At 63.0% G+C, this 20,886-nt stretch overlaps 1 protein-coding gene across 1 annotated transcript in view; it reads left to right on the top strand.

Moving 5' to 3' along the window:
- The window catches only part of SRCAP (Snf2 related CREBBP activator protein), a 53,794-nt gene that overhangs the window by 693 nt on the left and 32,215 nt on the right, over positions 1 to 20,886 (top strand). Inside the window, 16 exon segments of the mRNA XM_066984249.1 lie at positions 1,464 to 1,537; positions 1,645 to 1,805; positions 3,220 to 3,405; positions 4,879 to 5,064; positions 5,625 to 5,765; positions 8,200 to 8,368; positions 10,252 to 10,415; positions 10,560 to 10,635; positions 11,500 to 11,589; positions 13,025 to 13,120; positions 14,823 to 15,022; positions 15,025 to 15,162; positions 15,269 to 15,446; positions 17,741 to 17,877; positions 17,957 to 18,126; positions 19,817 to 20,009. Of these exon segments, the coding sequence (XP_066840350.1) occupies positions 1,464 to 1,537; positions 1,645 to 1,805; positions 3,220 to 3,405; positions 4,879 to 5,064; positions 5,625 to 5,765; positions 8,200 to 8,368; positions 10,252 to 10,415; positions 10,560 to 10,635; positions 11,500 to 11,589; positions 13,025 to 13,120; positions 14,823 to 15,022; positions 15,025 to 15,162; positions 15,269 to 15,446; positions 17,741 to 17,877; positions 17,957 to 18,126; positions 19,817 to 20,009 (2,359 nt within the window).

The raw sequence follows: 20,886 nt of genomic DNA, 5'->3' as shown, positions 1-20,886 counted from the left end.
GTACCGGCGGCCCCGCCCCCACCCCCCCCCGGTCCCTTCCCGCCTCCCCGGGCAAAGGGCGGGAAGCGGCCGGCGGGGGACGGGGCAGCGCCGAGGTGAGGGGGGGGTAAAAGGGGGGAAACGGGGACCCGGTGTGAGGGAAAGGGGGGGTTAAGTGTGGAAAGGGCCCCCGGTGCGAGGGAAAGGGGGGCTGAAACGGTGCCGGGGGGTCCTAAAATGTGGGAGAGGGGGTCCCGGTGTGAGGTGAGGGGGGCTTAATGAGGTAAAAGGGTCCCAAAATGAGGTAAGAGGGTCCCAAAATGAGGTAAAAGGGTCCCAAAATGAGGTAAAAGGGTCCCAAAACGAGGTAAAAGGGTCCCAAAACGAGGTAAAAGGGTCCCAAAACGAGGTAAAAGGGCCCCGGTGTGAGGCGAGGGGTCCTTAAGTGAAGTAAAAGGGTCCCAAAACGAGGTAAAGGAGTCCTGGTGTGAGGTAAAGAGTCCTTAAATGAGATGAAAGGGTCCCGGAATGAGGTAAAGGGGTCTCGGTTTGAGGTGAGGGGTGCTTAAGTGTGGGAGAGGGGTCCTGGTGTGAGGTGAGGGGGCTTAAGTGAGGTAAAAGGGTCCCAAAATGAGGTAAAAGGGTCCCAGCGTGAGGTGAGGGGGGCATAAAGTGAGGTAAAAGGGTGTTGGTATGAAGTATAAGAGTCCTAAAACGAGGTGAGGGGGTCCTAAAGAGAGGTAAAAGGGTGCCAAAATGAGGTGGGGGGGTCCCGGTGTGAGGTGAAGGGGTCCTAAAATAAGTTAAAAGGGTCCCGTTGTGAGGTAAAAGGGGGCTTAAATGAGGCGGGGGGGTCCTAAAACGTTGGAACGGGGTCCCAAAATGAGGTGGGGGGGGCCTAAAATGAGGTAAAAGGGTCCCAAAATGAGGTAAAAGGGCCCCAAAATGAGGAAAGGGGATCCCAAATGAGGTAAGGAAGCCCTAAAATGGGATAAAAGAGTTTTGATACGAGGTAAAGGGGTCCTGATCTGAGGTGAAGGGGGCCTAAAATAAGGTAAAGGGGCGCTTAAGTGAGGTTATGGGGTCCCGGTGTGAGGCGAGGGGGTCCCAGAATGAGGTAAAAGGGTCCTAAAATGGGGAAAAGGGGTCCTAAAATGAGGTGAGGGGGTCCTAAAACGAGGTGAGGGGGCCATGGTGAGAGGTAACGGGGTCCTGGGGTGAGGTGGCGGGGTTGTTTTGGGGTAAAGGGGTCCCGGTGTGTGCTAATAGGGCCGTTTTGGGGTAAAAAGGGCCCAATACGGGACAACGGGGTCCCGCTACGAGGTGAACGTGTCCCGACACAAGGTAATAGGGCAAAAACGTCGCGTTTTGGGGCCAGAACCCCCGCTTTCGGTCATCCCCTTCGGTGGGGGGGGGTCCCAGCACCCACCTCAGGGTGCTGGGGGGGGTTCCCAGCACCCAACCCCCCCCCGTTGCCCCCCCAGGAGCGCCCCCCGCCGCGCCACCGACACCGTGGAAGTGGAGTGTGAGGAGGACGAGGAGGGCCCAGCGCACACAGGTGGGTGCCGGGCACCCAAGGGTGGGGGGGGGGAGCACCCAAGGGTGGGGGGGGGGGGAGCACCCAAGGGTGGGGGGCAGCCCCTAAAGGTGCTCCCCCTCTTCCAGGCGGCTCGGCGGAGCGCAGGCTGGGCCGCCAGGGCGCCCAGGAGCTGGACGGCTCCTCCCGGCGGCCGCCGGAGCAGGATGAGGCCCCTTCCTCCCAGCAGCCCCTGGGGCCGGCGGGCCCCCCCGGGGCCCCCCCCCAGCACCCGCCGCTGCGCCCCGAGGTGAGTGAAAGCCCCCCCCCTCCCCCCCCCAGTTGGCTGTGGGGTCCGGGAGTGACCCCAAATCGCACCCTCAGCCCCCCATAGGGCCCCCCCAATTGATTTGGGATCCCAGATCCCACCCACGCCCCACAAAGCCCCCCCAGACCTCACCCACGCCCCACAAAGCCCCCCCCCAAATCTCACCCACACCCCACAAAGCCCCCCCCAAACCTCACCCAGACCCCTTGTAGCCCCCCCGAACCTCACCCAGAACCCCCAAAGCCCCCCCAAACCTCATCTGCACCCCCCCCATAAGCCCCCCACGAGTCATCTGGGCCCCCCAAACCTCGCTCGGAACCCCCACAGCCCCCCCCAAACCTCGTCTGACCCCCCCAATACCCCCCAAGTCCCCCCTTAAGTCTCACCTAAACTCTTCATAGCCCCCCCAAATCTCACCTAAATCCCCCGTAGCTCCCCCAAATCTCACCAGAATCCCCATAGCCCCCCCCAGATCCCACCCAGTCACCCCAAATCTCACCCATAGCCCCCCTGAATCTCCCCAACTCCCCCATAGCCCCTCCAAATCCCACCTAATCCCCCAAAATCTCACCCGTTCCCCCCACAGCCCCCCCGAATCTCAACTAATCCCCCTAAATCTCCCCATAACCCCCCATAGCACCCCCCAAATCCCACCTAATCCCCCTATAGCCACGCAGACCCTTTATAGCCACTCCTAAATCCCACCTAATTCCCCCCTAATTTCCATCTGGCCCCCCCAAATCCCACCTAATCCCCCATAGCCCCCCAGCTTCCACCTAATCCGCCTAGATCTCCCTCAAACCCCCCATAGTCCCCCTAAATCTCCCCCAAATTTCACCTAACCCCCCAAATTATTGCTATAGTCCCCTAAATCCCACCTAATCCCCCCAAATCTCCCCCAAACCCCCCATAGCCCCCCTAAATCCCACCTAATCCCCCCATAGCCCCCCCAAATCTCTCCCTAATCCCCACAGCCCCTCCAAATCCCACCTAATCCCCCCGATCTCCCTCAAACCCCCCATAGCCCCCCCAAATCCCTCCCCAAACCCCCCATAGCCCCGCCAAATCCCCCACAGCCCCCCCAAATCTCCCCCAAACCCCCCGTAGTCCCTCCAAATCCCACCTAAAGCCCCCACAGCCCCCCCCAAATCATCCCCAAACCCCCCATAGCTCTGCCAAATCCCACCTAATCCCCCCCAAATCCCACCTTATCCCCCCATAGCCCCCCCAAATCTCCCCCAAAGCCCCCATAGCCCCCCCAAATCCTATCCAGTCCTCCCAGATCTCACCCAACTTCCCTGTAGCCCCCCAAATCTTCCCCAAATCACCCCCCCAGACCCTATAGCCCCCCCAAATCCCTCCCAAGAGCCCCCCCTGACCCCCCCACGTCCGGCAGCTCCCCGCAGGCAGAATGACGGGCAGCAACCCGGTGTCCCCCGCCTCCTCGGGCTCCCCCGGCAGCGTCTCGCCCCCCGCCTCCTCCCCCGCCGCCCCCTCCCGGCCCGATGGCCCCCCCGGCCCCCCGGAGCCCCCCAGCCTCTGGGACAAGACCCACGCCGAGATCGCCGAGCAGGCCAAGCATGTGAGTGATGCCGTTTTGGGGCCGATTCCGGGGGTTTTGGGGCCGATTCCGAGGGTTTTGGGGCCGGCTCAACCTTATAGTAGACATCAGAGAATCTCTGCTTTAATGGGGGGGGAGTTTAGGGGGGGTCAAGGTGACAATTGGGGGCTTTTGGGGGGATTTTAGGGGGTTTTGAGGAATAAATGGGGCTGGCGCGACCCTATAGAAAGCCCTAAAGAATTTCTATGGGTTTTTTTGGGGGGGATTTAGGGGTTTTGGGAGGGATTTAGGAGGTTTTGGGGAGATTTAGGGCGTTTTGGGGAGTTTTGGGGTTGGCTCAAGCTTATAGCAGCCGGCTGAGGATCTCTGCTCCAACCTAGGCCTGGTTTTGGGGGAAAAGTGGGGGATTTTGGGTAAGCTTAGGGGATTTGGGATGATAAATGGGGTTGCTCCGTCCTGTAGGAGGGCTCAGAGAAGGTTTGGCCCTGCGTGGGCCTCGTTTTGGGGGATTTTAGGGGAGAATTGGGAGCAGAACAAAACCGGCGGAGCGTGGTGGGGGCTTTGGGGGCACTTGGGGGGGGGCCTGGCAGGATTTGGGGTGGCTTTGGGGGCACTTCGGAGAGTTTGGAGGGATTTAGGGGCGTTTTAGGGGAGGTTGGGGGGATTTAGAGGAGTTTTGGAGGGATTTAGAGGGGTTTTAGGGGGCATTTGGGGGGATTTAGGGGAGGTTTGGGGCGATTTAGGGTGGTTTTGAGGGCATTTAGGGTGGCTTTGGGGTTCTAGGGCTGTTTTGGGAGGATTTAGGGTGGTTTGGGGGCCCTTGGGGGGATTTAGGGTGGCTTTACGGGCACTTGGGGAGGATTTGGGGGGCGTTGGGGAGGATTTGGGGGGGTTGGGGGGATTTGGGGGAGATTTTTGAGGGGGTGGAGGGATTTAGGGGGATTTTTGAGGGATTTAGGGGGCTTTTATGGGGGGCTGCGGGGATTAGAGTGCTTTAGGGTGGTTTTGGGGGCATTTAGAGTGGTTTTTTGGAAGTTTTAGGGTGGTTTGGGGCTGATTTGGGGTGGCTTGGGACGGATTTGGGGTGCTTTGGGGACATTTAAGGAGGCTTCGGGGGATTTAGGGGGGTTTTATGGGGGGTTGGGGGGATTAAAGTGTTTTAGGGTGATTTTGGGGGCATTTAGAGTGGTTTTTTGGAAGCTTTAGGGTGGTTTGGGGCTGATTTGGGGTGGCTTGGGACGGATTTGGGGTGCTTTGGGGACATTTAAGGAGGCTTGGGAGGATTTAGGGAAATTTTTGAGGGATTTAGGGGGGGTTTTTTGGGGGGGTGGGGTGCTTTAGAGTGGTTTTAGGTGCATTTGGAGTGTTTTTTTCGAGGTTTGAAGGTGGCTTTGGAGCGTTTAGAGCGGCTTTGGGAGGATTTGGGGTGCTTTGGGGTGCTTTGGGGCGGCTTTGGGGTGGTTTCGGGGTCCCGCTGACTGTAGGGCCGCGCAGGAGGCGGAGGTGGAGCACCGCGTGGCCGAGATGAAGCGCGAGGGCTTCTGGTCGCTGCGGCGCCTGCCCAAGGTGCCGGAGCCGGCGCGCCCCAAGGTGCACTGGGACTACCTCTGCGAGGAGATGCAGTGGCTGGCCGCAGACTTCGCCCAGGAGCGCCGCTGGAAGCGCGGCGTCGCCCGCAAGGTGCGCCCCGACCCCATAACGGGGGACGGGGTGGGGTTGGGTCGGCCCTATAACGGTTGGTGGGGGAGTTGGGAGGGGTTTTGGGGTTGGTTCAACCCTATAGCGGCTGCTGGAGAAGCTCTGGGGTCTTCTGGGATGGGTTTTGGGTTCACCTGGGGTAGGCTCAACCCTATAATGGCCACTGGAGAAGCTCTGGGGGCATCTGGGAGGGGTTTTGGGGTCATCTGGGGTAGGCTCAACCCTATAATGGCCGCTGGAGAAGCTCTGGTGGTATCTAAGAGGGGTTTTGGGGTCACCTGGGGTAGGCTCAACCCTATAATGGCCGCTGGAGAAGCTCTGGGGGCATCTAAGAGGGGTTTTGGGGTCATCTGGGGTGGGGTCGGCCCTATAAGGGCTGGTGGGGAAGCTTTGGGGGTATCCGGGAGGGCTTTTGGGGCCGTGGCGCTGGGCACCCCGAGGAGCCACGAGGCCGTAGGGTTCTCGGGGTGGCTTCGGGTGCTCCGTGGTGGTCCAGGCCTGCCCCCCATGGGTGCCCACCCCCACCCATGGGTGCCCCGCAGGTGGTGCGGATGGTGATGCGGCACCACGAGGAGCAGCGGCAGAAGGAGGAGCGGGCCAAGCGGGAGGAGCAGGCCAAGCTGCGCCGCGTGGCCGCCGCCATCGCCAAGGAGGTCAAGCAGTTCTGGAGCAACGTGGAGAAGGTGGGTGGCTACCGGGCGGCGCTGGGTGGCTACCGGGCGGCGCTGGGTGGCTACCGGGCGACCGCCGGGTCTCGGTGGAGCTCCTCCGTGTTCTTCTCTCGGTGGTGGGCTCAGCGGCACCCAGGGCACCGCCGGGGCTCAGCGGCACCTCCCCAGCCACCCTTGGGCTACCAACGTCCTCGAGGTGGCCACCACGCTCTGGGCGCCCACGGGTGCTCGGCACCGTGTCCCCAACCCCATTTTGGGCCAGCAAGGCTTTTGAGCGACCAGTAACTTCTCTGGGTGGCCACCACCCCTTGGAGCACCCTAGCGGGCTAGCAGTGGGCTACCAAATCATCTCGGTGGCCACCACACGTGTCGGGCACCCTCAGGTTCACCCCGTACCCGACTGTCCTGGACCACCAAGCTTTCCCAGGTGGCCACCACCCAGAAGCGCTCGCTGCCCCCTCTCCTAGCACGCTTGGGCTACCAAACTCCCTGAGGCGGCCACCATCGCCTTCACCGCTTGCTTGGCAGCGATTTTGTGCTGATGCATCGCTGCCCTCGCGCTGGGTGGCCGATGGTTGCCCACAATGGCCTTTGGGTGGCCGTGGTGGTTCTTGGGTCGATGTTGGTGGCCCGCAGTGGTCATTGGCTGGCCGTTGGTTGCCCACGGTGGCCGTTGGGTGGCCCTGGTGGTTCTTGGGTGGCTGTTGGTTGCTCGTGGTGGCTGTTGGGTGGCTCTTAGGTGGCCACTGGTTGGTTGTGGTGGCCCCAGCCTCGTCGTTGGTGGTCCATGGTGGCCAATTGTCACTTGTGGTGGCCGTTGGGTGCCCGTGGTGGCCATTGGGTGCCCGTGGTGGCCGTTGGGTGCCCCCAGTGCCCATTGGGTGCCCATTGGTTGGCCACGGTGGCCGTTGGGTGCCCGTTGGGTTGCCGCTGTGTGCCCGTGGTGGCTGTTGGATTGGCGTTGGGTGCCCCCGGTGTCTGTTGGGTGCCCCCAGTGGCCATTGGGTGCCCCTTGGGTCGATGTTGGGTGCCCGTGGTGGCCCTTGGGTTGCCGTTGGGTTCCCCCAGTGCCTATTGGTTGGCCATGGTGGCCATTGGGTGCCTGTTGGTTGGCCTTTGGGTGCCCCTTGGGTTGCTGTTGGATGCCCCTGGTGACCATTGGGTTGACGTTGGGTGTGCACGGTGCCCGTTGGGTGCCCCCACTGGCCATTGGGTGCTCCTTGGTTGGCCACAGTGGGCGTTGGGTGCCCCTTGGTTGGCCATGGTGGCCGTTGGGTGCCCCCAGTGGCTATTGGGTGCCCTTTGGGTCGATGTTGGATGCCCGTGGTGCCCCTTGGGTTGCTTTTGGGTGCTCCTGGTGGCCATTGGGTGCCTGTTGGGTTGCTGTTGGGTGCTCCTGGTGGCCATTGGGTGTCCGTGGTGGCCCTTGGGTGCCCCTTGGGTCGATGTTGGGTGCCCGTGGTGGCCCTTGGGTTGCCTTTGGGTGCTCCTGGTGGCCGCTGGGTGTCTGTTGGGTGGCCCCAGTGACTGTTGGGTTGCTGTTGGGTGCCCTTTGGGTCGATGTTGGGTGCCCGTGGTGGCCCTTGGGTTACCGTTGGGTGCTCCTGGTGGCCGCTGGGTGCCTGTTGGGTTGCTGCTGGGTGCCCGTGGTGGCTGTTGGGTGCCCGCGATGGCCATTGGGTGCCCACAGTGGCTGTTGGGTTGCCGTCGGGCGCTCCTGGTGGCCGTTGGGTGCCTGTTGGGTTGCCGTTGGGTGCCTGCGGTGCCCGTTGGGTGCCCACAGTGGCTGTTGGGTGCCTGTTGGGTGCCCCTGGTGGTGGTTGGGTGCTCCTGGTGGCCATTGGGTGCCCGTCAGGTGCCTGTGGTGGCCCTTGGGTTGTTGTCGGGTGCTCCTGGTGGCCGTTGGGTGCCCGTCGGGTTGCTGTTGGGTGCCCATGGTGGCCGTTGGGTACCCTTTGGTTGCCCATGGTGGGCATTGGGTGCCCATTGGGTTGACGTTGCGTGCCCGTGGTGGCCCTTGGGTTGCCGTTGGGTGCCCACAGTGGCCGTTGGGTGCCCGTTGTGTGCTCCTGGTGGCCGTTGGGTGCCCGTTGGGTGCTCCTGGTGGCCATTGGGTGCCCTTGGGTTGCTGTTGGGTGCCCTTGGGTCGATGTTGGGTGCCCGTTGGGTGCCCGTGGTGGCCCTTGGGTTGCCGTTGGGTGCTCCTGGTGGCTGTTGGGTGCCCTTGGGTCGATGTTGGGTGCCCGTGGTGGCCCTTGGGTTGCCGTTGGGTGCCCGTTGGGTTGCCTGTGGGTGCCCACGATGGCCGTTGGGTGCCCTTGGGTTGATGTTGGGTGCCCGCGATGGCCATTGGGTGCCCGTTGGGTTGCCGTCGGGTGCCCGCGGTGCCCGTCGGGTGCTCCTGGTGGCCGTCGGGCGCTGAGAGCACCCGCGGGTGCCGCCGCAGGTGGTGCAGTTCAAGCAGCAGTCGCGGCTGGAGGAGAAGCGCAAGAAGGCGCTGGACCTGCAGCTCGACTTCATCGTGGGGCAGACGGAGAAGTACTCCGACCTGCTCAGCCGCAGCCTCAACGCCCCCCGGCACCGCCCCGCCCCCGCCGCCCGCGGGGAGGACGAGGGTGGGTGCTGGGCGGGGCGGGGGGGGCGCCCGGGGGTGCTGGGGGGGGAGAAATGGGGAGAAATTGGGAAAAGGGGCACCCGAGGGTGCTGGGATGGGGGATATGGGGGGAGAAATGAGGGTGAGGGGCACCCAAGGGTGCTGGGGATGGGGGATATGGGGGGAGAAATGAGGGTGAGGGGCACCCTGGGGTGCTGGGGGGGGGAGAAATGGGGGTGGGGGGGGGAGAAGTGGGGAGAAATTGGGAAAAGGGGCACCCGAGGGTGCTGGGATGGGGGATATGGGGGGAGAAATGAGGGTGAGGGGCACCCAAGGGTGCTGGGGATGGGGGATATGGGGGGAGAAATGAGGGTGAGGGGCACCCTGGGGTGCTGGGGGGGGGAGAAATGAGGGTGAGGGGCACCCTGGGGTGCTGGGGGGGGGGGAGAAATGAGGGTGAGGTGAGGGGCACCCTGGGGTGCTGGGGGGGGGAGAAATGGGGGTGAGGGGGGAGAAGTGGGGAGAAATCGGGAAAAGGGGCACCCAAGGGTGCTGGGATGGGAGATATGGGGGAGAAATGGGGATGAGGGGTACCCTGGGGTGCTGGGGGGGTAGAAGGGGGCACCTTGGGGTGCTGGGGTGGGAGGGGGGGGCGCACCCTGAGGTGCTGGGGGGGGAGAAGTGGGGAGAAATCAGGAAAAGGGGCACCCGAGGGTGCTGGGGATGGGGAGAAATGGGGAGAAATCGGGAAAAGGGGCACCCAAAGATGCTGGGGGGGGAGAAGGGGGCGCCCTGGGGTGCTGGGGGGGGAAATGGGGACAGGGGGCACCCATGGGTGTTAAGGATGGGGAGGAATGGGGGCAAGGGGCACCCAAGGGTGCTGAGAATGGGAACAAATTGGGACCAGGGGCACCCAAGGGTGCTGGGCTGGGGACAAATTGGGAAAAGGGGCACCCAAGGGTGTAGAGAATGGGGACAAATGGGGGCAAAGTGGGGTCAGGGCACCCAAGGGTGCTGATAATGGGGACGAGGGGCACCCAAGGGGATGGGGATGGGGGATATGGGGGAGAAATGGGGATAAGGGGCGCCCAGGGGTGGTGGGCGTGGGGATATGGGGGAGAGATGGGGGTGAGGGACACCCATGGGTGCTGGCATATGGGGGAGAATTGGGAAAAGGGGCACCCAAGGGTGCTGGGGAGGGGGATATGGGGGACAGATCGATGACTGGGGGCACCCAAGGGTGCCAAGAATGGGGACAAACGGGGACAAGGGGCACCCAGGGGTGTTGGGGATGGGGGAGAAACGGGGCCGAATTGGGACAAGGGGCACCCAAGGGTGCTGGGGGGGGGGGGGAGAAATAGGGGCGAGGAGCACCCAAGGGTGCTGGGGGGGGGAATAGGGACGAGGGGCACCCAAGGGTGCTGGGGCGGGGGGGGGGGGGGAGAAATAGGGGCGAGGGGCACCCAAGGGTGCTGGGGGGGTGGTGTAGGGACGAGGGGCACCCAAGGGTGCTGGGGCGGGGGGGTGGGAATAGGGGCGAGGGGCACCCAAGGGTGCTGGGGGGGGGAGAAATAGGGGTGAGGGGTACCCATGGGTGCTGGGGGGGGGGAGAAATAGGGGCGAGGGGCACCCAAGGGTGCTGGGGGGGGGGAATAGGGGTGAGGGGCACCCATGGGTGCTGGGGGGGGGAGAAATAGGGGCGAGGGGCACCCAAGGGTGCTGGGGGGGGAGAAATAGGGGCGAGGGGCACCGGGGGGTGCTGGGATGGGGCCGAATCGGGACCAGGGACACAGGGACCGCTGCCCCAGGGGGCATCCGCGTGCCCGGGGGTGGGTGCCGGGCGCTGCCCACGGGTGCCGGGCGCCACCCAAGGGTGCTGACCCCCCCCCCCCCCCCCCCCCCCAGACGGGGACTCGGAGCCGCAGGAGCGGTCGGACGCCGAGGCCACGCCGGAGCGGGAGGAGCGGCGGGCGGGCGCCCCCCCCGCAGCGCGGCGCCGCGAGCTCGAGCTGCTCAAGCGCGAGGGGGAGCTGCCCCTCGAGGAGCTGCTGCGCTCCCTGCCCCCCCAGGTACCCCCCCGGGGTGTCCCCAACCCCCCCCGGGGTGTCCCCAACCCCCCCCGGGGTGTCCCCAAATCCCCCCGGGGTGTCCCCAACCCCCCCCGGGGTGTCCCCAACCCCGTTGTCACCCCCTCCCGTGTCCCCCCCCCCCAGGCGCTGCTGCGCAGGGACAAGCGGCCCTGGGAGCCCCGCGAGGAGGACGAGGAGTTCGCGGCCGAGGATGAGGAGGGTGAGGGGGGGGCTGGGGGCTCTCTTTTGGGGTCTGACATCTGTTTGGGGGTCCGGGACCTGTTTTTTGGGGTCTGGGGGCTCTCTTTTGGGGTCTGGGGGCTCTCTTTTGGGGTCTGGGGCCTCTCTTTTGGGGTCTGACATCTATTACGAGGGGGCTGGGGGTGGTTTGGGGGTCTGGGGGGTGGGTTTGCGGGCCCATGGGCAGGTTTTTGGGGTCTGGAACCTCGTTTTTGGGGTCTGGGGCCTCTTTTCTGGGGTCTGACATCTGTTTTAGGGGGTCTGGGGGATGGGTTTTGGGGGCTGGGGGATGGGCTTGGGGTGTGGGACCTCTTTATTTGGGGTCTGACATCTCTTTTAGGAGGTCTGACCTCTGGTTTTGGGGTCCGGGGGCAGGTTTTTGGGGTCTGGCACCCACCGGAGAGGTCTCGTCACCCATCCTGGGGCTCTTGGACCCGTTTTTTGGGGTCAGGGACCCATTTTTGGGGGTGGGGGGCCTGGTTTTGGGGGGGTTTGTGAGTTGTTTTTTTGGGGTCTTTTCACCTATCCTTGGGGGTCGGGGTCCCGCTTTTTTTGGGGTCAGGGTCCCGCTTTTTTTGGGGTCAGGGCCCCGCTGTTTTTTTTGGGGTCGGGGTCCTGCTTTTTGGGTCCCGCTTTTTGGGGTCAGGGTCCTGTTTTTGGGGTCGGGGTCCTGCCTTTTGGGGTCAGAGTCCCGTTGTTAAGGTCAGGCTCCCGCTTTTTTTTGGGGTCAGGGTCCTGTTTTTAAGGTCAGGGTCCCGCTTTTTGGGGTCAGGGTCCCGTTTTTTGGGGTCAGAAACCCGCATTTTGGGTTTTTTTCACGCCCCCGAGCCTTTCCCCCCCCCAGGCGAGGACGAGGAGGAGACGATCGCGGCGCAGGAGCGCCTGGAGGGCGACGTGGACCACCAGCAGGAGCTGGACGACCTGGCCCGCGAGGGTAGGACCCAGCACCCTCGGGTGCCCCCCAGCACCCTTGGGTGCTCCCCCCCCGCACCTACACAGGCCCCCGCCCGCCCCCCCACCGGGCTCGGGCTTGGTAGCCGGTGCGCACAGCGAGCGCCCGCGGCCCCGCGTCATGGCCGCGTGCCCCGTGGCAGTGGGACCGGCCAGCGGGGCGCGGGGACACGTGGGGACACGTGTGGGGGGACATGGGGACACGTGGGGACATGAGAAGGGACTTGGGGGCATGTGGGGGGGGCAGAAGGGGTGTGGGGACATGGGGACACGTGGGGACATGAGAAGGGACACATGGGGACATGGGGACATGAAAAGGGACGTGGCAACATGGGGCCACATGAGGGCACGGGTAGGGACACGGGGACATGGGTGGGGGACATGGGAAGGGGGACGTGGAAGGGACACGTGGGGACATGGGAAGGACACGGGAAGGGACACAAGGACATGGGAAGGACCCGTGGGGACACGGAAGGGACACGTGGGGACATGGGAAGGACACGGGAAGGGACACAAGGACATGGGAAGGACCCATGGGGACACGGAAGGGACATGGGGACAAGGGAAGGGACAGGTGGGACATGAAAAAGACGTGGGGATACGGAAGGGACATGTGGGGACACGGAAGGGACATGTGGGGACATGAGAAGGACACGGGAAGGGACACAGGGACATGGGAAGGACCCGTGGGGACACGGAAGGGACATGGGGACAAGGGAAGGGACAGGTGGGACATGAAAAAGACATGTGGGGACACGGAAGGACACGTGTGGGGACACGGAAGGACACGTGTGGGGACACGGAAGGACACGTGTGGGGACACGGAAGGACACGTGTGGGGACACGGAAGGACACGTGTGGGGACACGGAAGGACACGTGTGGGGACACGGAAGGACACGTGTGGGGACACGGAAGGACACGTGTGGGACATGGGAAGGGACACGGGAAGGGACACGGGGACAGAGAAGGGACATGGGGACAAGGGAAGGGACAGGTGGGACATGAAAAGGACATGGGAAGGGGGACACGGAAGGGACATGAGGACATGGGAAGGGACACATGGGGACATGGGAGGACACGTGCGGGACATGGAAGGGACACAGAATGGACATGGGAAGGGCACGCGTGGGACATGGGGACATGGGAAGGACACGTGGGGACACGGGAAGGGACACAGGGACATGGGAAGGACCCATGGGGACACGGAAGGGACATGAGGACATGGGAAGGGACACGTGGGGACACGTGTGGGACATGGGGACATGGAAGGACATGTGTGGGACATGGGGACATGGGAAGGGCACGCGTGGGGATGTGGAACATGGGAAGGACATGGGGACATGGAGGGGACCCGGGGGGACACGGAGGGGACCCGTGGGGACCCGTGGGGACCCGTGTGCCACGCGTGTTCCCGCAGGCGCGCTGCCGATGGAGGAGCTGCTGCAGCAGTACGCCGGCGCCTTCGCCGACTCCGACTGCGACTCCCCGCGGGGCGCCAGCAGCACCCGCTCGGGTAGGGGCACCCCGGGTGCTGGGGGGGGCGCCTCAGGTGCCGTAGGGGCGCCCTTGGGTGCCATAGAGCCGTCCGTGGGTGCTATAGGGCCGCCCTTGGGTGCTGGAGGGCCACCCTTGGGTGCTGTAGGGCCGCCCGTAGGGGCCATAGGGCCGTCCTTGGGTGCTGGAGGGCCACCCTTGGGTGCCGTAGGGCTGCCCGTAGGGGCCATAGGGCCGTCCATGGATGCTATAGGGCTGTCCTTGGGTGCTGGAGGGCCACCCTTGGGTGCTGTAGGGCTGCCCCTAGGGGCCATAGGGCCGTCCTTGGGTGCTATAGGGCCGCCCTTAGGTGATGTAGGGCCACCCTTGGGTGCCGTAGGGCCACCATAGGGGCCATAGGGCCATCCTTGGGTGCTATAGGGCCACCCTTGGGTGATGTAGGGGCACCCTTGGGTGCCGTAGGGGCCATAGGGCCGTCCGTGGGTGATGTAGGGCCACCCTTGGGTGCTGGAGGGCCACCCGTGGGTGCCATAGGGTCTTCTCTGGTACCGTATAGGCACTACAAAGCCACCCTTGGGTGCTATAGGGTCTGCTCTGGCAGTATATGGGCATCATGGGGTCACCCCTAGGTGCCGTAGAGTCGTCTTTGGTGCTATAGGGACATTGTGGGGCCACCCTTGGGTGCTATAGGGGCTTATGCTATATGGATGCCGTAGGGTCGCTCTTAGGTAATATAGCGTCTTCTGTGGTCCTATATAGGCATAATAGGGCCACCCTTAGGTGCTACAGGGTCTTCCCTGGTACTATATGGGCACAATAGGGCCACCCTTGGGTGCCGTAGGGTCTTACCTCATGCTGTATGGACACCATAAGGCCATTTCTGGGTGCTATAGGGTCTTCTCTGGTCCTATACGGACATCGTGGGGTCACCCTTAGGTGCCATAGGGTCTTTTCTGGTCCTGTACAGGCACCATAGGGTCACCCTTAGGTGTTGTATGATCTTATATGGGCACCATAAGGCCACCATTAGGTGCTATAGGGTCTTTTTCAGTGCTGTATGGGCACCATGGGGCCACCTCTGGGTGCTCTAGGGTCTTCTCTGGTCCTATATGGACACTATAGGGCCACCCTTAGGTGCCATAGGGTCTGTTCTGGTCCTGTATGGACACTGTAGGACTACCTTAGATGCTATAGGCTCTTCTCTAGTTCTATATGGACACCATAAGGCCACCCTTGGGTGCTATAGGGCCAACCCTGGGTGCCATAGGGTCTGCTCTTAACACCGTGTGGGCACCATAAGGCCACCCTTGGGTGCCGTAGGGTCTGCTCTGGTCCCATATGGATACCACAGGCCCACCTTGGATGCTATAGGGTCTTCTCTGGTCCTATACAGGCACCATAGGGTCACCCCTGGGTGCCATAGGGTCTGCTCTGGTCCCATATGGACACCATAGGGCCACTGTTAGGTGCTATAGGGCCACCCCTGGGTGCCGTAGGGCGATCCTAGGGTCCCAGATCCCCCCTATAGGTACCATAGGACCCATCATAGGTACCGTAGGGCCCCTTATGGGTGCCACAGGACCCCTTATGGGTGCCGTAGGGCCCCCCATAGGTGCCACAGGACCCCTTATGGGTGCCGTAGGGCCCCCCATAGGTGCCATAGGCCCCCACGGGTGCCCCCCCCGGCCCAGCACCCACCCCCCCCCCCCCACCCCGCGTAGATTCCCCGGCGGCCGACAGCGACGAGGAAGAGGAGGAGGAGGAAGACGAGGAGGAGGAGGAGGACGAAGAGGAGGAGGAGGAGGAGGAAGACGAGGAGGAGGAGGAAGAGGAGGAGGAGGAAGAGGAGGACGACGACGACGAGGCCGAAGCCCCGCGGCCCCCCCCCCGCCCCCGAAGCCTCCTCCCCCGCCGCCGGCGCCCAGGAGCACCCCGGGGGGCCCCCCCCCCTCCGCCGCCGCCGCCCCCCCGCCCCCCCCGGCCCCCAAAAAGGAGATCACCGACATCGCTGCCGCCGCCGAGAGCCTCCAGCCCAAGGGCTACACCTTGGCCACCACCCAGGTGCCCCCCGCCGCTCCCCTCCCCCTCCGCCCCCCGCCGGCACCCCCGGGGGCAGCCGGAGCCCACTTTTGGGGTGTTCTCCCCCCCCCCGTTATTTTCGGGGCAGGTGAAGACGCCCATCCCGCACCTGCTGCGGGGGACGCTGCGGGAGTACCAGCACATCGGGCTGGACTGGCTGGTCACCATGTACGAGAAGAAGCTCAACGGCATCCTGGCCGACGAGATGGGACTGGGCAAGACCATCCAGACCATCTCCCTGCTCGCCCACCTGGCCTGCGAGAAGGGTGAGGGGCACCCAAGGGTGCAGGGTGGGGGGGCGCCTCCCACCGGGGCGCCTCCCACCGGGGCGTTTCGGGGATTTTGCGGGGTTGGGTTGAGGTAGGTCAAGGACGGGTTGGGCTTTGTAGGGGCTCTAGGGTCTGTCTAGGTAGGCTTTGAGCACCCTTGGGTGCTCTGGGGTCTTCGTGGGGTCTTCATAGGGTCTTGGGGGCCCATCTAGGTAGGCTTTGAGCACCCTTGGGTGCTCTGGGGTCTTTATAGGGTCTTTGTAGGGTCTTTGGGGTCTGTCTGGGTAGGCTTTGAGCACCCTTGGGTGCTGTGGGGTCTTAATAGGGTCTTTGTAGGGTCTTCAGAATCTATCTAGGTAGTCTTTGAGCACCCTTGGGTGCTGTGGGGTCTTCGTAGGGTCTTTGTAGGGTCTTTGGGGTCCATCTAGGTACACTTTGAGCACCCTTGGGTGCTGTGGGGTCTTCGTAGGGTCTTTGTAGGGTCTTTGGGGTCCATCTAGGTGGGCTTTGAGCACCCTTGGGTGCTGTGGGGTCTTCGTAGGGTCTTCATAGGGTCTTCATAGGGTCTTTGGGGTCCATCTAGGTAGGCTTCGAGCACCCTTGGGTGCTGTGGGGTCTTTATAGGGTCTTCATAGGGTCTTTGGGATCTATCTAGGTAGGCTTCGAGCACCCTTGGGTGCTGTGGGGTCTTCGTAGGGTGTTCAGGACCAGTCTCTGTGCTCCTTGAGCACCCTTGGGGTTGGGCAGAGCCACCCAGACCATCTCCCTGCTCGCCCACCTGGCCTGCGAGAAGGGTGAGGGGCACCCAAGGGTGCAGGGGGGGTGTCTCCCACCAGGGCGCCTCCCACCGGGGTGTTTGGGGGATTTCGCGGGGTTGGGTTGAGGTAGGTCAAGGATGGGTTGGGCTTCGTGTGGTTTAGGGGTCTGTCTAGGTAGGCTTTGAGCACCCTTGGGTGCTCTGGGGTCTTCATAGGGTCTTTGGGGTCCATCTAGGTAGGCTTCAAGCACCCTTGGGTGCTCTGGGGTCTTTATAGGGTCTTCATAGGGTCTTTGGGGTCCATTTAGGTAGTCTTCGAGCACCCTTGGGTGCTCTGAGGTCTTTATAGGGTCTTCATAGGGTCTTTGGAGTCCATCTAGGTAAGCTTTGGGCACCCTTGGGTGCTGTGGGGTCTTCGTAGGGTCTTCGTAGGGTCTTTGGGATGTCCATCTAGGTAGGCTTCAAGCACCCTTGGGTGCTGTGGGGTCTTCATAGGGTCTTTGGGACCTGTGTCGGTGCTCCTTGAGCACCCTTGGGGTTGGGCAGAGCCACCCAGACCATCTCCCTGCTCGCCCACCTGGCCTGCGAGAAGGGTGAGGGGCACCCAAGGGTGCAGGGGGGGGCGCCTCCCACCGGCGCGGGGCGTTGTAGGGTTCTCCCCGGGGTGTTTGGGGGATTTCGCGGGGTTGGGTTGAGGTTGGTCAAGGACGGGTTGGGCTTCGTAGGGGCTCTAGGGTCTGTTGAGGTACACTTTGGGCACCCTTGGGTGCTCTGGGGTCTTCGTGGGGTCTTCGTGGGGTCTTCATAGGGTCTTTGGGGCCCATCTGGGTAGTCTTTGAGCACCCTTGGGTGCTCTGGGGTCTTTGTAGGGTCTTCGTAGGTTCTTTGGGGCCCATCTAGGTAGGCTTTGAGCACCCTTGGGTGCTGTGGGGTGTTTATAGGGTCTTTGTAGGGTCTTTGGGGTCTGTCTAGGTGGGCTTTGGGCACCCTTGGGTGCTCTGGGGTCTTCGTAGGGTCTTCATAGGGTCTTTGGGATCTACCTAGGTAGGCTTTGAGCACCCTTGGGTGCTGTGATGTCTTCGTAGAGTCTTCATAGGGTCTTTGGAGTCCAACTAGGTAGGCTTTGAGCACCCTTGGGTGCTTTGGGGTCTTCATAGGGTCTTTAGGACCTGTCTAGGTACTCCTTGAGCACCCTTGGGTGCTGTGGGGTCTTCGTAGGGTCTTCGTAGGGTCTTTGGGGTCCATCTAGGTACACTTTGAGCACCCTTGGGTGCTCTGGGGTCTTCATAGGGTCTTTATAGGGTCTTCATAGGGTCTTTGGGGTCCGTCTAGGTAGGCTTTGAGCACCCTTGGGTGCTGTGGGGTCTTTGTAGGGTCTTCGTAGGGTCTTCGTAGTGTCTTTGGGGCCCATCTAGGTAGGCTTCGAGCACCCTTGGGTGCTGTGGGGTCTTCGTAGGGTCTTTGTGGGTAGGCTTTGAGCACCCAAACTCCCCAAGACCCCCCCCCGCCCCCCGCTGACGCCGGCCCCCCGCAGGCAGCTGGGGCCCCCACCTCATCATCGTGCCCACCAGCGTGATGCTCAACTGGGAGATGGAGCTCAAGCGCTGGTGCCCCGCCTTCAAGATCCTCACCTACTACGGGGCGCAGAAGGAGCGCCGCCTCAAGCGCCAGGTGACCCCCCCGGCCCCTCATTAACCCCCCCGGCCCCTAATTAACCCCCTAATTAACCCCCTCGCCCCCCCCCCCGAAGGGCTGGACCAAACCCAACGCCTTCCACGTGTGCATCACGTCCTACAAGCTGGTGCTGCAGGACCACCAGGCGTTCCGGCGCAAGAACTGGAAGTACCTCATCCTGGACGAGGCGCAGAACATCAAGAACTTCAAGTCCCAGCGCTGGCAGTCCCTGCTCAACTTCAACAGGTCCGGGGCTGGGGGGGCGGGGTCCTCATGGGGGGGCGTTGGAGGCGTCTTGGGGGGGTTGGAGGCATCTAAGGGGGGTTGGAGGCATCTGAGGGGGCTTTCAGGGGGGTTTGGAGGCATCTTGGGGGGTTGGTTTGGAGGCATCTTGGGGGGTTGGAGGTATCTAAGGGGGCTTTCAGGGGGGCTTGGGGCTTTGGGGGCATCTAAAGGGGGGTTGGGGGCATCTGAAGGGGGTTGGAGGCATCTAAGGGGGCTTTCAGGGGGGTTTGGGGGCATCTAAAGGGGATTTGGAGGCATCTAAGGGGGCTTTCAGGGGGTCTTATGGGCTTCGGGGGCTTCTCAGGCGGTTTTGGGGGCATCTAAAGGGGGTTTGGAGGCTTCTTGGGGGGCTTTCAGGGGGTCTTGGGGGGGGTTGGGGGCATCTAAAGGGGGTTGGAGGCATCTAAGGGGGCTTTCAGGGGGGGTTGGAGGCATCTTGGGGGGCTTCCAGGGGGTCTCGGGGGGGTTGGGGGCATCTAAAGGGGGTTTGGAGGCATCTTGGGGGGGGTTGGAGGCATTTAAGGGGGCTTTCAGGGGCTTCTCAGGGGGGTTGGAGGGCAGCTCAGGGGGCTTTCAGAGGGGTTTGGGGGGGCTTGGGGGGACTTTGGGGGGTTTGGAGGCATCTAAGGGGGCTTCGGGGGCAGCTCAGGGAGGGTTTGGGGGCAGCTTGGGGGGGGGGTTGGGTTCATCTGAGGGGGGTTGGAGGCATCTAAGGGGGCTTTCGGGGGGGTTTGGGGGCAGCTCAGGGGGTTGGAGGCATCTAAGGGGGCTTTCAGGGGGCTTTCAGGGGGTCTCGGGGGGGTTTGGGGGCAGCTCGGGGGGGTTTGAGGGCATCTAAGGGGGGTTTGGAGGCATCTTGGGGGGCTTGGGGGGACCTTGGGGGGGTTTGGGGACATCTTGGGGGGCTTGGAGGCATCTCAGGGGGCTTTCAGGGGGTCTCAGGGGGGTTTGAGGGCATCTAAAGGGGGTTTGGGGGGGGTCTTACGGGGGTTCGGGGGCTTCTTAGAGGAGTTTGGGGGCGTCTTGAGGGGGTCTGGGGGGGCTTAGAGGGGTTTGAGGGCATCTCAGGGGGGTTGGGGGCATCTTAAAGAGGTTTGGGGGCGTCTTGGGGGGGGTTTTGGGGGGGGGCACCCTACATTTTGGGGGGCCCCTTAATATTGGGGGGGGGCCTAAATTTTGGGGGGGGCCCCCCTAAAACACCGGGGTCTTCCCTCGGGGCACTGCAGAACCACCCCCCTGGGACCCTTGGGCGACCCCCTATCATTTTGGGGACGCCCTTAGGGCTTTTGGGGGGCTCTAGAATTTTTGGGGGGGGGCACCCTACATTTTGGGGGGCCCCCTTATTATTGGGGGGCCCCTAAATTTTGGGGGCCCCCCCCAAACCCCCCCGAAACTCCCCCTTGAGCCTCTCCGTACCCCCCCCACCCCCCCCCCCCCCCCCTCCCTTCTCCCCCTCCCCACCTCTTCACGTTCCCCGTTCCCTTTTCGCTCCCCCCCCCTTTGTTCTCGGGGTCCCCCCTTTGTTCTCGGGGTCCCCCCCTTTGTTCTCGGGGTCCCCCCCTTTGTTCTCGGGGTCCCCCCCCCCCCGCCTATTTTCGGGGCGCCCCCCGCCTGACCAGGTCCCGGCTCGGGGGGGGCTCCTTCTCCGCAGCCAGCGGCGGCTGCTGCTGACGGGGACGCCGCTGCAGAACAGCCTGATGGAGCTCTGGTCGCTGATGCACTTCCTCATGCCCCACGTCTTCCAGTCCCACCGCGAGTTCAAGGAGTGGTTCTCCAACCCGCTCACCGGCATGATCGAGGGCAGCCAGGAGTACAACGACGGGCTGGTCAAGCGCCTGCACAAGGTGCGGGGCGGGGGGGGGGGTTTGGGGTTTTTTTGGGGGGGTTTGTAGGGTTTTGGGGGGTTTGGGGGGGGTTGGGTGGGAGGGGATGAAGAGGGGGGAGAGGTGGAGAGGTGGAGCAGACACTGGGTCATGATCCCCGTTTTGGGGTGTAGTTGAGCAAGGGTAAGTGGGTTTTGGGGTTTTATGGAATATGGGGAACCCCTGTTTTGGGGTTTTAACCCCCTAAAACCCCTTAAAACCCCTTTTAGGGGGTTTTAGGGTGAGGGGGTGGGAAGGGAGGCGGTGGGTTGAGGGACAAAGAGATGGGAGAGGTGGAGGGGCACACGTCGTCGTAATCCCCGTTTTGGGGTGCAGCTGATCAAGGGTAAGTGGGTTTTGGGGTTTTATGGAATATGGGGAACCCCTGTTTTGGGGTTTTAACCCCCTAAAACCCCATAAAACCCCTTTTAGGGGGTTTTAGGGTGAGGGGGTCAGAAGGAAGGTGGTGCGTTGAGGGGAAAAAGAGGGGGGATGTGGAGAGGTGGAGGCACACGCTGGGTCATGATCCCCGTTTTGGGGTGTAGTTGATCAAGGGTAAGTGGGTTTTGGGGTTTTATGGAATATGGGGAACCCCTGTTTTGGGGTTTTAAGGGGTTTTAGGGCGTTTTAAGGGGTTTTAAGGGGTTTTAGGGGGGTTTAGAGGGTTTTAGGGTTAGGGGGCGGGAAGGGAGGCGGTGGGTTGAGGGATGAAGAGAGGGGAGATGTGGAGAGGTGGAGGCACAAAATTCATCATGATCCCCGTTTTGGGGTGCAGCTGAGTCAGGGTAAGTGGGTTTTGGGGTTTTATGGAATATGGGGAACCCCTGTTTGGGGGTTTTAAGGGGTTTTGGGGGGTTTT

The sequence above is a fragment of the Anser cygnoides genome, chromosome 28, assembly GCF_040182565.1.
Source record: "Anser cygnoides isolate HZ-2024a breed goose chromosome 28, Taihu_goose_T2T_genome, whole genome shotgun sequence".
Lineage (NCBI taxonomy): Eukaryota > Metazoa > Chordata > Aves > Anseriformes > Anatidae > Anser > Anser cygnoides.
Note: the sequence above shows the minus strand (reverse complement) of the source record. Positions and strands in the feature narration are given on the sequence as shown.